This window comes from Lissotriton helveticus, chromosome 5_1, assembly GCF_964261635.1.
Source record: "Lissotriton helveticus chromosome 5_1, aLisHel1.1, whole genome shotgun sequence".
In the NCBI taxonomy this organism is placed as follows: Eukaryota; Metazoa; Chordata; class Amphibia; order Caudata; family Salamandridae; genus Lissotriton; species Lissotriton helveticus.
This window is the reverse complement of record NC_136065.1, coordinates 651495026-651511217: the sequence shown is the minus strand read 5'-3', so window position 1 is coordinate 651511217 and position 16192 is coordinate 651495026. Positions and strand designations below refer to the sequence as shown.

At 47.7% G+C, this 16192-nt stretch overlaps 1 protein-coding gene across 2 annotated transcripts in view; it reads left to right on the top strand.

The window, feature by feature from the left end:
- The window catches only part of PSD (pleckstrin and Sec7 domain containing), a 656537-nt gene that overhangs the window by 295093 nt on the left and 345252 nt on the right, over positions 1-16192 (top strand). For both annotated transcript variants that reach the window (XM_078643048.1, XM_078643049.1), the window contains one exon: positions 2857-3051. In XM_078643048.1, coding sequence (XP_078499174.1) covers positions 2857-3051 — 195 coding nt within the window. The remainder of the gene's footprint in view (positions 1-2856; positions 3052-16192) is intronic.

Sequence of the window (16192 nt, the reverse complement as noted above, 5' to 3'; positions counted from 1 at the left end):
GAAATCCCAAGAAGTGTGCAGCGACCTTATTCTTTTGTATTGAATTAACGTGAGACACTGTCCTGGTCTCAACGCTGGCACCCACTGGACTGTGCTCCCGCTGCGACAGGACAATTTGTTATATTATATATATATATATATAAATGTGTACATTTTAGCTATAAGTGATATATACATTTCTTAGCAGACCTATAAGAATATCTACATATTTTTAAACCATAAATAGCATATATATTTGTAAAAAGAAATACACATGTCTAAATACGTACATGTAATAAATAAAAAAGAATGCCCCTATTACAATCAAAGCCTGCAAAAACCTTACTTTTCAAGGGTAACAATAGTAATGAAAGTGCTGTCAGTCTAGCTACAAATCAGAATCTGCTATAGCTCTGCATAAAATGGAATACATGTGTGTTGTTAACTGTGTGGGGAACATACAACGCCAGTTATTCTTCGATTGTAGGAAAGAACACTAGTTACGTTTTGGATTGGGTTATTCGACATACCCTTACCCATCCCATAACCATTAAAATACCCTTACCACGCAATACCCCTAGCCACCTCTAAACTCTTGTTGGACTTGATGCGCCAAGTATGTTGTGGATTGAGATGGCACCATGTATCACAAAGAATAACTTTTATTGTATCCTATATTCACTAATGGCATTACAATTCACCTTCAGGTTCCGCATATAGGGCCTACTAGTAGTGCTGTTGATAAAGGGATATACTGTATCAGTGTATATAGATAGATAAAGGGATAGATAGCTAGCTAGATAGATATGGTGAGTGCAGTATGATTATTAGCACTGGTGAGTGGGAGGAGTGGCCATGAATCCAGAGAAGTGAAGCCATGAGGGTGTCAAAAGCTAAGTCAGCGCCAACTGCAATGATAATAAATAGGTTATTACTTACTGCTGTATGGTTTTTGTGGTGCTGTTCATTTAAGTGTTATTTAAGGAGATCCAGACTACAGTCTCATTGCATAGGCTTATAGTGTGACACAGGGAAGGTCTAGAGTATGATCCAGGTGCAGAAGACGAAAAAGATGCACCTCTACTACAATAAAAACATGGGATTTCACCCTGGCTCTGTATGTAGCACAAAGAACTCATTTTTGGGGGCTGTATTTCTTTCCACTGGCATGACACACATGCGTATATTTGTGATTTTTTACACTGCCTGTGATGACATTTCAAATGTTTAGATATTTTATTACGAGGACTAACTATAACGTCACTTTAACCTTTGTTTTTTTACATGAATTTCAAGGGCTAAAGTAAAGTTACATAATATACCTTATTGTGACACTAATTTAACCTTTGGAGTTTTTCAATGAGTTGCTAAGGTTTTTTTTAACATTAAGTAAGACCTTATTACCTTACCTAATTAAAATGTCACTTTAACCTTTGTGTTTTTTTCCGACAGTTTCTGTTTTTTTTTTTTTTAAATTATAGTCATCCGACTCTCCTACTAAGCCCAGCTTTTGGCCGTATGCAGTAGAGGGTTGGCCACAGGACATTAACCCCCCACCAACCCTGCCCCCGCCCAAGTGCACGTCCTTTAACTGTGATCAGGTTAGGGTTTGGCTGCCGGGCCAGGCCTGCAGGCAGGCCCTTCCTTTCACCGAAACACAAACTGAACCCTCGGGTCTGTGTTGTGTCACACCTACCTAGAAGGCACCCTTTATAGGGCGGTTTCCCTCACCCACCAGAGGTGGTATGCTTCATCATTGGGGAACCTCCTCGTATCATGATGCCTGGTCATGATACGGCTACAACCCCCTCTCTGAAAAGGAGTAGCTCAGGGATGTTCTAGTGCTAAATGGTTGTATATACTAAATACCCAATGAAGAGCCTAGAATGGTAAAGGGTGCAGAGCGATATGAAAAAGGTGATTAAAACTAACTACAGGGTTCGCTGCATCGCCCGAATAAAGCTATGCAGCGAACCCTGTAGTTAGTTTTAATCACCTTTTTCACATTGTACAGCACCCTTTACCATTCTTGTCTCTTTATTGGGTATTTTCACCTTACCATAACTTCCCTCTAGCCTATATTTTTCAGTAAAATATATATATATATATATGCACATACGTTTATATCTATATATAGCTACATCAAGTAGAATTGCTCGGTCTTTGAGTGAGTGGAGTTTTAAATTATAATGGACAACAGGCTAAAAAATGGTGAACAACTTTTATGTTGCAGTCCTTAGGAGTAGCTGTTCAAAAAGAAACAGCTGGGGGCATATTATGTAAGGGGCAACCCCAATGCCTGCAAAGCTGTTGTAGCACCACCATACAAATGGCAATACGGATGTAATAATGCCCTTATTAGTACTCCCGGGCAGAGTAGATGTTTTGCTGTTGTCTCAGGCCAACTTTGCATGGAGGCATACTGCAATAAAATATGTTGTTCATGGTTCTGAAACACTTAATTCACCACCTTGTGAATTAAAGAAACCGATAAGCCATTTAATGGCCAGAGTTGTGACCCAAAAATGAGTGTCTTTAGATGGCCACTTATTGGCAGTATTTACAGAAGTTCTTGGAGGCTGTTGTGGCCCATGTATGGGCACCAGGGCGTGTTTCCGGATTGTGCGCCTCTGATGTGAGCACAAATCGAATGGCAAACGGAAGCTCTTCAAATTAAGATATCATGTTAAAAATTAGAAAACATCTTAATTTCACATTGATTTTCATTGACGTTTGTAACACTTGTTGAGGGCAAAATTAGAAAGTATTAACATGTGTACCTAAACATCATCTGTCCCCTTCCAAATTATGACCTCGATACAGCGGAGGACAATGCATTGCAGAAACGTGTCTCAAAAGTTTTTTTTTCCTTTGCAGTGACCATGTCCTCAGCCAACTGATCTCCGATTCAGATTCTGAGATGGACAGCACCGAACAACTGGCCCTGGGGAGCACGGACACCCTATCCAACGGGCACAAGGCTGACCAGGAAGCGGCACAGCGCTTGGCAAAGAGGCTGTACAACCTGGACGGGTTCAAGAAAGCAGACGTGGCCCGACACCTGGGGAAGAAGTACGTGTGGGTATTGTAAGGAGCAGCAGTCCTTCCAAAACCTTATCTGCAAAATATCAAACACATTGGTGGCACAGTTTGCCTTCATTCCTCTATTATGCAAGTCTAACATTTGTGTAATTTCTGAATCTGCATCCTCAAGGAGAAACTGAAGGTATCCTTTTCCAGAGTGTCTTTTGGATGCCTAATTCACTTACTCGTAAAGTGGCTACATGGCATTAGTAGTTCTCAGGATGGAACTACTTGCTACTGTTGTCATACTCTGACTCAATAAGGATTCAGAAACACTCTGAATGGGGGTCGCTTAGCCCTGTTCCACTCCCTTCAAGAGATTTCTTGCACACTTAAATGCATATGGGTGATCACTAGGATTGACAAGGTCCACACTTCCCTAGGTGCTGTGTTTCCTAGCATGTCATTCCAACCTGTTTCTGAGAAGTTTCCAAATGTGCAATTGAAAAGTGCAATCACTCTAAGCTCCATCCTTTTACACGTACATGAAATGAAATTGATGGAAATGGATATGTTTCTTTAATTACATCATGAAAGCGTCAAAGACTGTTTTTAGTGCAGTCAGTGCAAACCCCTTCCTGTAACCCAAAAAGTTATGTAAGGGTGGAAATGTCCTTGAAGGTTTTCACCCGATTCTTTTGTTTTGCTTTAGTCTTAGGCTCTGTGGGTGTTGAGTTGCTGTTTAGTATCTAAATTTCATAGTGTTTTTATTGCACAAAGCAGGTTTCCTTGCGAACAGTTTACACCATTTTGTGGCATATTTAAGGTTTGGCTGCACGCCTGTCCTCCGACCAGGGTGGCTGAAGTCATGAGCTCTGCCACCCTGGCAGAATATCATCTGCCATATTTAGCTTGACTTCAAGGGAGATCTGTGCTTTCAGAGGGCCTGCTGCCATGACGGATCTTTTCAAGGCATTGTAACTTTGCTGTACGGCTGCCATGTTTAAGGCAACTTAATCTGAAATCTGAAGGTTCACCTGACTCTGAATAGGGTGGGCAGACCAAGACTTTGGGGAACACAGTACTCAGCCTAATTTGTGGAGAGGAATCGTACAGGCACATTCCTTTGCAAGTGCCTTTTAGAGGTAAAGCTTTAAATCAAAGGACTAGTTTGAATTTTTTGAAACTGTCCTCGTGTAGAAGGCGCCTGCAGGAAAGGTCCTGCCCAGAACTCCAACTTGAGTAATCAACGTTAGATATAGCAAACATCAAATCTCACATGTTCAGGTCTCCTGCACTGACTATCCTGAAACAAATCCACTATCCCACGGTCTATATAAGTGTACCAGGAAGGGGTGGCGAACAAGGTCTGGAAGATAAAACCAGCAGCAGAACCAGCTTCCATCAACTCTTCATCAAAACAAAGTCACAAATAGCACAAGAATGGAAAGTATGAGAAGAAAGGGTTCAAATGGTCACCAGTAGTTTGGGCAACAGCATTGTTTTAACTTCTAATTAAGGGGTGGGATTTGTTCAGTTTTCTTCCTTTTCCCTTTTCTGTTGAGCTTCAACAACTCTTTGGCTCTCCAAGGGGCGGCGGTTAGAACACTAACTCCTAACGTCTTCGCAGATGACGCTCACTTTCCTAATTTTAGTCAAGTTCCTTCTTTCATTGGTTCATCGACTTGCTCTAAATATTGCTCCGGTCCTCTTATTTTTCTTGCAAATACAGAAGAACCTAGACCTGTATGCATTTCTGATGGATACTCCTAAACTCAGATTTGCCACCTTTAGACTATTCCCAGGTACCAGAATTGAGCCACAGATTTTTTCAGCAATGCTTTCAACGTACTGGTAGGTGGTGCCATATACTCCACAGTGACTTCATCTTGCCCTGGAAGTAACGAAGTGGAGCTGCATATAATCACCACCCAGGCGCACTGATTCCAATTTTTTTTCTTTCTGTGCCGTACAATGCAGATCTAGAGACCTGCTCCCAACGTTGTTGGTTTTTAGACAACTCTTTGTCTCAAAGACAGCGCACCAGGGAAGATGTCCCTCCTGAAAACAACTGGTTTCATGCTGTCTCTCAATTCCAGGAAACAAATGTTGGTCGCAGTCTTACACAAAATGTACAAACAGTCACAACGGTTCAAACAGAGCCTATTTAACAGAGTTATTGGAGGAAAACAGCAAGATTACTGTGGCTAGTATAGTATATTATCATGACAGTAAAGACAGTAGATTTCGAGTGAAACAGTGCAGCTTTAAGTACATCATAAATCACATCTTGAAATCAGTATTTGAACATGTTAAGTGCAAAGTGACCTCACATGAGCAACAGACACAACATGCAAGTGAAACAAGCGATGAAAATCATAGGTATGTTGGTATGCAAACAACCTCATAGTTCGGTCCTATTAGACCAGGCACTACATTGCCTATCCACACAACAGTTGTGAAATATCAGGAGGTTTTGTTTGCAAATAGTATCCACACAAAATGTGCCTATGGTGCTTGGCTTCAGTCACTACTCAGAGTTGTGCGATAAGTGGAGTTCATACACTCAAAGGCAATCGGGGAGCAGAAGGTGAAGCTTTATGTCATAAGAAGAGGTTTCATGTGAAGTCAGTGGGCTGTTCTTGATTGTGGCCACAAGGTAGGTCCAGTGCTAGTCCTTTTCCCCCTTAAAGCCTTCTGGTTAGTAGAAATTGAAAACACAACATAAGCTCTAGAAAGCAGGTGGGACTTTTCCCTATCTTGCCACTTAAAGTCTGACATGAAGTCACAAGAACATCTTTCGAAGATCTTCTGAGCCAAGCCAGCCCGACATTTGGTCTTGGCCCGCCCCTAATTCCCAGCCCCTGGTCGACTCTGCAGGAGCTAGTGGTCTTCAAGGAGGCATCCTGCAGACTCTGCCACCTTTCTCTGGTACACCCTTGGGCCACAAGGGGACACCATTTGAGACTCTGTGAGCGGGCCCTTTCCCAGCACTGTCTGTTACCTGGGGCCCGTTCCTGGGTGAGTACTAAATCGGGTCCAGACCTCCACTTCAGCCCCAGGTCCCAAATCAGTTTGGTCACTGATGAAGGCCTGTATTTAGACTTCCAAAAAGGTAGGAGGCTAAGGGCCAGATGTAGGTAAATTTTATTTACCGACCTCTTAAATACCGAGTCATACCGACTCGGTATTTAAGAGGTCGGAAAATAAAAATACCGAGATGTAGGTAATTGCAGATGTGCAATTACCGAATCGGAAACAGTCGGTAATTTCCGATGTGGTAAATACCGACCAGTTAATGCCCATGCATTCCTATGGGCTTTGAAGCCCATAGGATTGATTGGGCATATACCGGTCGGTATTTACCACATCGGAAAATACCGACTGTCACAAGGGTGCAGGGGGTGTCACTTTGACACCCTCTGGCACCCCCAAAAGAGGCTCGGGTGCCATGTGGCAGGCATACCTGCCCTAAGGGCAGGTCTGCCTGTCATATGGCATAGGTGTGCATGCACACATGTGCATGCACACCAGAAACTGTATTTTACCATCAAGTAGTATTTGATGGTAAAATACCGATGTTGTACTGCTTGTGGGACTCAGAAGAGTCCCACCTACATACCAATTTTCCGGAATCAGTAATGATACCGACTCGGTATTTTACATACTCGGTAAATTTACCTATCGTTAAATTTACCGAGTCTGTAAATTACAGGGACCTACATGTCAAATTGCTTTTACCAGGTGGTAACGGCCGAATTCGGCCGTTACCACCCGGTAAAAGCCTACCTACATCTGGCCCTAAGTATCTCACCAGAGACTGGACTGGACTCGCCACCTGGACCACCAAAGGAAGAAAGTCTCTCTTTTGCTTTAATAATACATATCATAGTAGAAGTGCTAAACGTGTGATTGCCTAGTCTGGAAACCAAAGCCATTTTATTGACTGCAGTTCTTCAACCTTGTCCAACTTCATCTGAGCCACTGCTACCATTTAACAAGGCCTTTACAGATACTTTCATGCCCACTATGTCTAAGCCTTGCTCAACCCCACCGGTCCGCTGACCAGTGGCAAGACGGCAGAAACCACCCCCTGGCAACCCTGATGTTTTGACGAGACACCCAAAGCTTGAAAGTCTTGTGGTCCAAGTATCCACAAGGAAAGTCAATCTGAATGGAATGTTTTTCTTTTGAACTCCCTAGTAGGAGTCAAAACATATTGATGCCTTTGGAAAGAAAATGTTTTCCTCAGCTGGCTTGACGTTATGGTCTTTGAATGCTTTGTACCTTCAGGGCAGATACACACGTGTTATGGGACACCACAAGAGAGATGTTGCTCTTGCCAGCTGTTCTAGAGCACCTCAGGAACCGGCTGGAACAAACGATCCAAGATGCAGCGAAGTATGTGTTGCCTGCAGGCCTGTACACCACCGATTGCATAGGGCCTGCTCATGACATAAGTGTAGTGTTTAGAAGGCAGGCCTGGATGTGATCGACCTGGTTTTGCAGGGGATGTGCAAGCCTCCTTGATGGACATGCCCTTCAATGGATCCAGACAGAAAGTCGACTCACTTCTCGAGTACGTTAAAAATAGTCACACCACAGCTTGTTCCTTGGGGTTATTGCCCCAAGTCAGAAATTCCACCAGCAGTGTAAAACGTTTAGGGGCTATCCCAGTAGTATAGCTTATTGGCAATGCAAGTCTTCCCAGCAGGTGCAGTAGAATATGTACCCTTTTGGGGAATAGAGGACTTGGTGGCATTGAGTCCGCTCACACCAGCAGGGACAGATATCTTTCAACTCTTCCTACCATGCTGCATGAGATCCCAAACCACTTTAGTTTTCCCACATTGGCCTACATACAGCTGGTAGGTGACAGTATACGATATTTCCTTTCCGGCTGGAGATACAGACTGATGGGTTTTTTAAATTGTTCAACTGCCTTTCATTTCATCACCATCTTTTATTCCCACTCCCCACACTAGAGTGATATTCAGAGGATCATGCTGCGATCTGGAAGCCAAGCTTCTGCTGGCCAAAGATTCCATTGAGCAGGAGGAAACTCTTGAGAGTGGCCATGGGTGCTATTAGCGATAACTTCCTTGTGCTGAAGGAGGACAAGGCCCTCAGGTCTGTAATAGACTTCCTTCCATTCAATGCCTTTCCGAAGAATCACAAATTAAACTGCTCACCTTGGCTAAGACCCTCTGTTCTCTGGATCCTTGGCACTGGATGGTGTCCCTAGACTTGCAGCACGTGCATTTTCATATACCTGTCCTGCAATTCCACAAGCATTATCTGTGGTTTATGGTTGGGTTATAACATTTCTAATTTAGCAGGCTGCCCTTTGGCACTACCTCGGCCACTGGGATGTTCACAAAAGTGATGGTAGTGGTCACGGCTCTTCTTTGGATGGTTGGGGATACATGTGTTATACTTTACCGACAAAGGCAACTGAACCAGACTTTGACAACCCAGTTGACTATGTTTACAACCTTGATCGTCAAGGATAGGTTGTTTGTCCGACAGTTTTACCTACCTAAGCCACCTCTTGACTCACCTCTCTAATGTATTGTCTTAAAATGTTTATTTTGTTATGCATATCTCATCTTGTATCCTTATACCATGTTTTTTGGTACTCTATTCATTCATGTTGTAAAGCGTTCTGATACCCACGGGTCTAACCAGCGCTATATAAAACTTCTAAATAATAATAATGTATTCCCCCTGCCCTGACAACTTGATACTCAAAGTGAGCTTACTTCAGTCTGTCACCGACCACTGCCGGACAATGATTGGGCTCTTGATCACCTCGGGGATCACTTAGATTGCAGTGTTCTCAGGGTTTCCAGTATGACATATGTTTTGCTTCTCCTGCAGTGGTGAGGTTTTTGGACAGGTAAGCTTGTTGCTCTAGGTGTATCGATTTAGAAGTGCTGCAGAGTCATCTTTCAAACAAAGTTTCGAGAAGACTCTTTCAGGATCTGCATGCTGTTTTTAATAATTCCCAAATGATTTAGAGCGATTTCCTCCATTTCTCTTCTCATGTAGCGTAGCGCTGAGATACTCCTCCGGCAGTGGGTCTTGCGCGATATCAAATTACCAAATAATAATAATAATGTTACCTTGGAGCAATCAACTAACAAGACTTGAGTCTGCGATAATACTGTACCTCTCACAAGTGATAAGTAGTCACAGTCTGAGTGAATGATAATACCTTGCAGAGAGTATTGATAAGAACAACATACTCAAGAAATTCACCCTAGATGGGAATGGCTGTTAGAACAAAGTTTTAGGCGTCAGTTAGATACTGAAATCGTTATTTAGGGGTTCCATCCACCTTAGTAATCAAATGTTGTCCTGGTGAAGCTGGGGAACAGGTACTTCACTTCAGAAGCGACACACATTACCCATGACTCCGCTATACTTCAAAGCTGCTATCCTAGCCTGGATATTCGCACAGAACCAAGTAGCATTATTGCTCAGCGTAAAGGGTATTTATTTTCAGGGTTCATCACTTTATTTTCTTCATATTGGGTTACTTCATTTTCTCATAATACCTACTTCAGATATATGGCTAGCTGATTTTCGTTTACTCTACCGCCTCTTCAAGACCAGGCATGTAATTTAAAATTATTTTGTCCATAAAATGTCCACTAGTATTTCTTACTTTACAGATACTTCCATAAAGAGCTAAAATGTACCTTCAGGCAGACAGGTCCACAAGAACTTCTCCTATCCCTCTCATGGTTGATAACAGAAAATGTAGATGGCTCACCCAGATCTCTTCCGATGGTCTGCTTACTCTCTGATCGCTGCATCAGAGGTCCTTTCCACACAAGAGCACCTGCTCTCGTCATTGCATGTTTTCGAGAGAACTTGTTGTCTTCTGCCCTACGTACAAGAGCAGTTCTGTCCCACCACTGCGAGGTCACGGGGCACCTGCTCAACGCAAAGTGTATCAAAAAGATCACCTCTTCCCTTTACTCAGAGGTGCAAGGCCGCGTGCAGTCTTCTACACATGTGTAGAGGAGTACCTAGTACTTTCTGCATATGTAGAGAAACACCAATATTTTCTGCAGATAGATGCAGAAGCCAACCCTCCTATGTGAACACGCACTGCCTTGTGTTTTCTCAAAGCTTCCAGGCTCAGCCATGGCTCTCTCTGTTACTTAAGTACTATCTTCACACACTGTATTCACAGTCTTCTGACTTGCCGTAGTTTGCACATGTGCCATTTCCCGGGAAATGGCATGACAAACATATGAGGGGAAGGGACATGTATGTCCATGAAGCATTTTGCTAGATCCTGGCCCTCACGCCTCTGTGGGAATTAATTTAAGACATTACTTCATCATGATGCTTTTTCATGAATTAATTAATGGATTTTTCTTATTACGTTGAATATCTCACCGCGGCCGTAACAATTGCATGTTTAGAGGGAGGTCTTGTTGTTTTTTAGCAACGGTGAACCAAGATCCCAAGAGGTAGCATACATTCTAGTAGCTGCTATCAAGCATAATCCTCGACAGAGCAGATATCGGCAGCTTCAGCGCGTTCATTTTCTTCTCTTCAATTTACTATCCTGCAATTTTGGAGATAATAACTGTGCTTCAATTGCCCATCACAAGCTTTTCTCCCTCACCACTGAATACTCTTCACAGAATCGGTTCACTCTTGGCACGGCAAGAGAAAGACGTGGCTCTGGGGCTTAGGGATCAATCAATCAATCAATCAATCAGGAAATTTATATAGCGCGCTACTCACCCGGAGGGTCTCAAGGCGCTTGGGGGAGGGGGGGGGTCTGCTACTGCTCGAACAGCCAGGTCTTGAGTTTCTTCCTGAAGGAGAGGTGGTCTTGGGTTTGACGGAGGTGGATGGGGAGGGAGTTCCATGTCTTGTCTGCCAGGTAGGAGAAGGATCTTCCTCCCATGGTGGCTCTTCGGATGCGTGGATCTGCGGCGAGGGCGTGGCTGGTCGAACGCAGCTGGCGGGTGGGAGTGTAGAAGGTCAGGCGGTTGTTGAGGTACCTGGGGCCCAGGTCGTGAAGGGCCTTGTGTGCGTGGGTGAGGAGTCGGAACGTGATTCTCTTGTTGACGGGGAGCCAGTGCAGGTCTCTCAGTTGTCCGGAGATGTGGCTGTGACGGGGGATGTCCAGGATGAGTCGTGCGGAGGTGTTCTGGATGCGTTGGAGTCTCTTCTGTAGTTTGGCTGTGGTTCCGGTGTAGAGGGTGTTTCCGTAGTCCAGTCGGCTGGTGACGAGTGCCTGGGTGACCGTCTTCCTGGTTTCGGTGGGGATCCATCGGAAGATCTTTCGGAGCATGCGTAGGATGTTGAAGCACGAGGACGAGACGGCGTTGACTTGTCTGGTCATCGAGAGGGAGGAGTCCAGGATGAAGCCCAGGTTGCGTGCGTGGTCCGTTGGTTTGGGTGCGCTGCCTAGGGCAGGGGGCCACATGGAGTCGTCCTAGGCGGAGGAAGATGGTCCCAGGATGAGGACTTCCGTCTTGTCTGAGTTGAGTTTCAGGCGGCTGTTCTTCATCCACTCGGCTACTTCTTTCATCCCTTTGTGTAGGTTGGTTCTGGTGGTGGCTGGGTCGTTGGTGAGGGAGAGGATCAGCTGAGTGTCGTTGGCGTAGGAGATGATGTTGAGGTTGTGTTGGCGTGCGATGGCCGCGAGGGGGCTCATGTAGATGTTGAAGAGGGTGGGGCTGAGTGATGATCCTTGTGGTACGCCGCAGATGACTTCGGTGGCCTCGGATCTGAACGAGGGGAGGCGGACTCTCTGGGTTCTTCCGGCGAGGAACGAGATGATCCACTCCAGAGCCTTCTCTTGGATTCCGATGGTTTTTTTTTAAAACTTGTTTTTATTGGCATTTCGTTATCATAGCAGTACAGACCATGTAAGTAATCACATATGCTAGAAAACGTAGGATAGAAAATTCAAGGAGAAAGGAAAAAGCGCAAGCACGTGAATCAACATCATGGGGATCATTGGAGTGGGTCTGCAGAGGCTGTACAGCGGTGGTGCCAAGTAACTGGGGGGACAGAACTCGGGGAAGGAGCATCTGGGCGTGTGCACGGGCATATCAAGAAGAGATGGGGGTAGGGCGTGAGAGGGATCAGAGACGCGCGTTTACAGTGGGCAGGGCTGCTAGAGGGCGGGAGTGTTATGGTAGATCGGGCATCGGGCCAATCGCCCCGGGAGCAGAGTAGAAGTGTGGGACCGTGGGTCGCCAGCGTCCTGCACTAGTCGTTGGTCAGGGGCTGCAGGCTCGCGGGGGTCCGTCGGGGTGGGTGCAGTTGTAGGTGTGGGCGTGGGCGTGGCTGGGTCATCATGGCGCGTCAGCTGTCGGAAACTATGCAATAGCATGGCCCATTCCATAGAGATGGGGTGTTTACGGGCGCCTTTAGCTTCCTCCTCCCACAGGGCGTCTTCTTCCGCCGCCGCCCATTTACAGACTGCCCCTGTCCATGCTGCTGTAGGGGGGCCCTCTAATGATCGCCAGTGCATTGCTATACATCTTTTCGCCAGTAGTAACGCTAGGGATACAAAGCACCTGTGTGCCGGGAGCTGTTTCGGAATGTGGAAAATGCCCACGCGCTGGATTCCCAAGTGTCTAGGGTCGTGAGGCCCATGAGGTCTTTCAGTGTGTCGTGTACCGTCCGCCACAGGGGGTGGAGGAGGTCTGGGCAGCTCCAGAACATGTGGCGGAAATCTGCATCTGGGGAGTGGCATCTGGGGCAGAGGAATTGAGTAGTGGGGTAAAATTTCTGCAGCCGCGCCGGCGTCAGATACGCCCTGTGTAATATGTAATATTGGATGTTTTTAAAACGGGCGTTCCTAGACGTACGTTTTGGGGCTTCAAGCGCCTTGATCCATTCCGAGTCGTGTAACGGGCGCCCGATGTCCTCTTCCCAGGTGGTGCGCAAGGACACTAGGGGAGCATTCGAGAGTTCTCGTATCGCCTTATATAACCAGGTGACCAAATGGCGTCCTGCGCCCATGTGCAGGATTGCGTGTATAACTGGATGCATGTCTTGTTCGCCGGCCTGGAGGTTGTGGTAAGGACGGAAACATTCAAGGAGCTGGCAATATCGGAGGAATTGACTGGGGGGGAGATCGAATTCGGCGATGAGTCGATCGAAAGATTTAATCCGACCCTCCTCAAAGAGCGATTCCATGTCCGTAATACCGCACCGTGTCCACTCGGCGAGCATGGGGGCTGGGAAGTATGAATCTGACCTGGGCCAGCCGATCAACGGGAGCAACGGGGAATATGGGGTTGTCCTGGGAGATATCCGGTGGACGCGGAGCATACATCAACGCGCCACTGTGACCTGTAGAGGATATGTGCGCCGTTGGGGTATTGGCCTCTTGTGTGTGCCGGTCCGCTGTCCAGTACGACAGCCATTGGAGCTGGGACGCCAGAAAGTAGGACTCGAAGGATGGGGCTCCCAGGCCCCCCTGGGTGGTGGGAAGCTGAAGGGTTTTCAAGGCTACCCTGTGCCGGCCCGATCCCCAAATTAGGGTACCTAGGAAGGAATTGAGGTCCTGGAAGAAGGACCTGGGTGGGACCACCGGCAAGTTGGTAAAATGATAAAGGAGCCGGGGAACATTACCATTTTAGCTAGGGCAATGCGCCCTATCGGGGCCAGTGGGAGTCTGGCCCAGAAAGCAACTGTCGGTCGAAGGCTCGCGAGCGCCCTGCAGTGATTGCCCCCGAAGATGTCAGCGGGAGAATGGTAAAGTCGAACCCCTAGGTATCGGGGGCATCCGTGGACCATGAGATCTTTTGCGACCCCAACCAGGTATCACGGGGTGGCAGGTCCGGGTGGAAGGGGTATACCGTGGATTTATCCCAATTCACTCGGAGGCCCGAGGCGTCCGCGAATTCGGTAAGTGCCGTCCATATGGGGGTGAGGTCGGCCGTAATATCCCGGACATAGATGAGGAGGTCATCCGCGTACATAGAGACGCTGTGTGTGACTTCCGCAAGTGGGATGCCCCAGTCCAGACCTCCTTGGCGTAACCTGATCGCCAGTGGCTCGACTGCAAGGGCGAAGAGGAGAGGCGAGAGGGGGCACCCCTGCCTCGTCGGACCTCGAACGCCGCCGAGATGTGTCTCCCAATCCGGACCCGTGTGGACATGTCGGTATAGAGGAGCCGCGTGTACGCCATAAGTACTGGGCCGATATTGAGGCGGTGGAGGACCGAGAAGAGGTATGGCCATGTGAGAGTGTCGAACGCCTTCTCTACGTCCAGGATGAGGCAGGCAGAGCGAAGATATCTGTCCCGTACCTGGTCCTGAACATGGAAGATGCGGCGGATGTTCTGTGAGGTGTTTCTCCCCGGGACAAAGCCGCACTGGTCCGGGTGGACCAGCGGGCGTATGACCTGGGCGTATCTGTCTGCCAATACCTTCCCGAGGAGTTTACAGTCTGCAGACAGTAAAGTGATGGGGCGATACGAGCCCATAAGATGTGGGTCCCGGTGTGGTTTTAAAAAGGTCACGATTACCGATTCCCGTAGTGAGCGGGGCAACACACCCTGATCGAGGGCCGCCGCAAACACCTGTACCAGGCGTGGGATCACTAGAGGGGAAAACGTCGAATAGTATTCTAGCGGGAAGCCTTCGAGACCCGGGGCTTTATTGCGAGATAGGGACCGCAGCGCCTGAGTAATTTCTGAAGCCACTATTTTGGCGTCGAGCGCGAGTTTGTCGGCATCCGAGATCGTGGGTAGTGGCAACGGGTCAAGGAAATGGGTGACAGACGACGGAGAGAGCGAGTACGGGGCGCCGTACACCGCTGTGTAATAGCGTTGGAACGCCAGAAGGATCTCCGCCTGGGAGCGCACGAGCTCGCCCTCCGGGGTGACGATGTCCGTGATCGGTCTGGTTTCGGTGTCCTGTTGCGCCAGCCATGCGAGCATTGCACCCGTTTTGTCCCTGTCTCAATGGACTCTGGAGGCATAGGCCCTGAAATTATATTTCCTGAGATCTGCACAGGCAGCTTGGTAGGCTGATTTAGCTTCAGCTGTGAGCGCAGCGTGTTCCTCAGAGGGATCAACTTGTTTAGTGAGTGTAGCTAGGCGCTGTTCCGTGGTTGTGAGTGCCTGTTCCAACGTGCGCCGGACCCCTGTGATTTGTTTAATGCATTCCCCCCGTGCCACTACCTTGAACGCATCCCACTCTATCAGTGTCGAAGAAGCCGTGTTCGTGTTGTGTGTGAAGTAGTCCTGTATGCTGCGTGTGTGCGAGTCTCGGAACACCTGATCAGTCAAACATTCCCTAGGTAGCCGCCAGGTAGGGACTGGTGGGTGTGGGGGCGCCAGGTGAGTCGCAGTATGTGAGCGTCATGATCTGAGATGACCCGCCCGAGGTAGTCCGCAGAGACGACCGTAGGGAGGATCTGCGCTGAGCATAGAAACCTGTCAAGGCGGAGCCGGAGGTTGTGGGGGATAGAGTGGAACGAATAAAGGCGGGTATGAGGATGTAGGTGTCCCCAAGCATCGGTGAGCGCCCAGTGCGTGGCCCAAGCTCGGGGAGGGTGCGATCGGTCCAGGGAAGGGTCAAGCATGCAGTTGTAATCGCCTCCCAAGATCCAGGGAATAGCAGTGAATTGGGCCAGGACTCCCGTAAGGTGATCCCAGAACTTGTCTTGCTCAGCATTAGGGGCATATATGCTGCCCAGGAGGATCCCCTGACCGTCTAAAAGCCCCTCCAGTAGAGCGTATCTGCCCTCCCTGTCCACCACCCGCTTGAGTTCCCGGAAGGGGGTGCCTGGCCTAACCCAGATTAAAGCGCCGCGCGCAAATGCCGAGTAGGTCGTGGCACAGAACGTCCCGCGCCATTTAGCTTGCAGTCTGCCCAATTCGGTGCCGTTACTGTGTGTCTCCTGTAGGAGAGCAATCCCAGCTGTCATGCGCTTGATGTATGAGTAAACAGAATAGCGCTTACTAGGCGTGTGGAGGCCCCGTACATTGAGTGTGAGGACATTAACGTCCGATCGTGGAACTGCCATCGATCAGAGGTCGTGTAAACTGCTGAGAGCTCCCAGGAGGCCCGGGGAATTGTGAGGTTGTACATCGTGTGCATGCCCGTGTATGCCTTGCTGCTGAGGGGTAGGGACAGGATCTGATAGGAGGGAAAACTGTGGTAACAGGGGGCGGGAAACAGTCCCAATG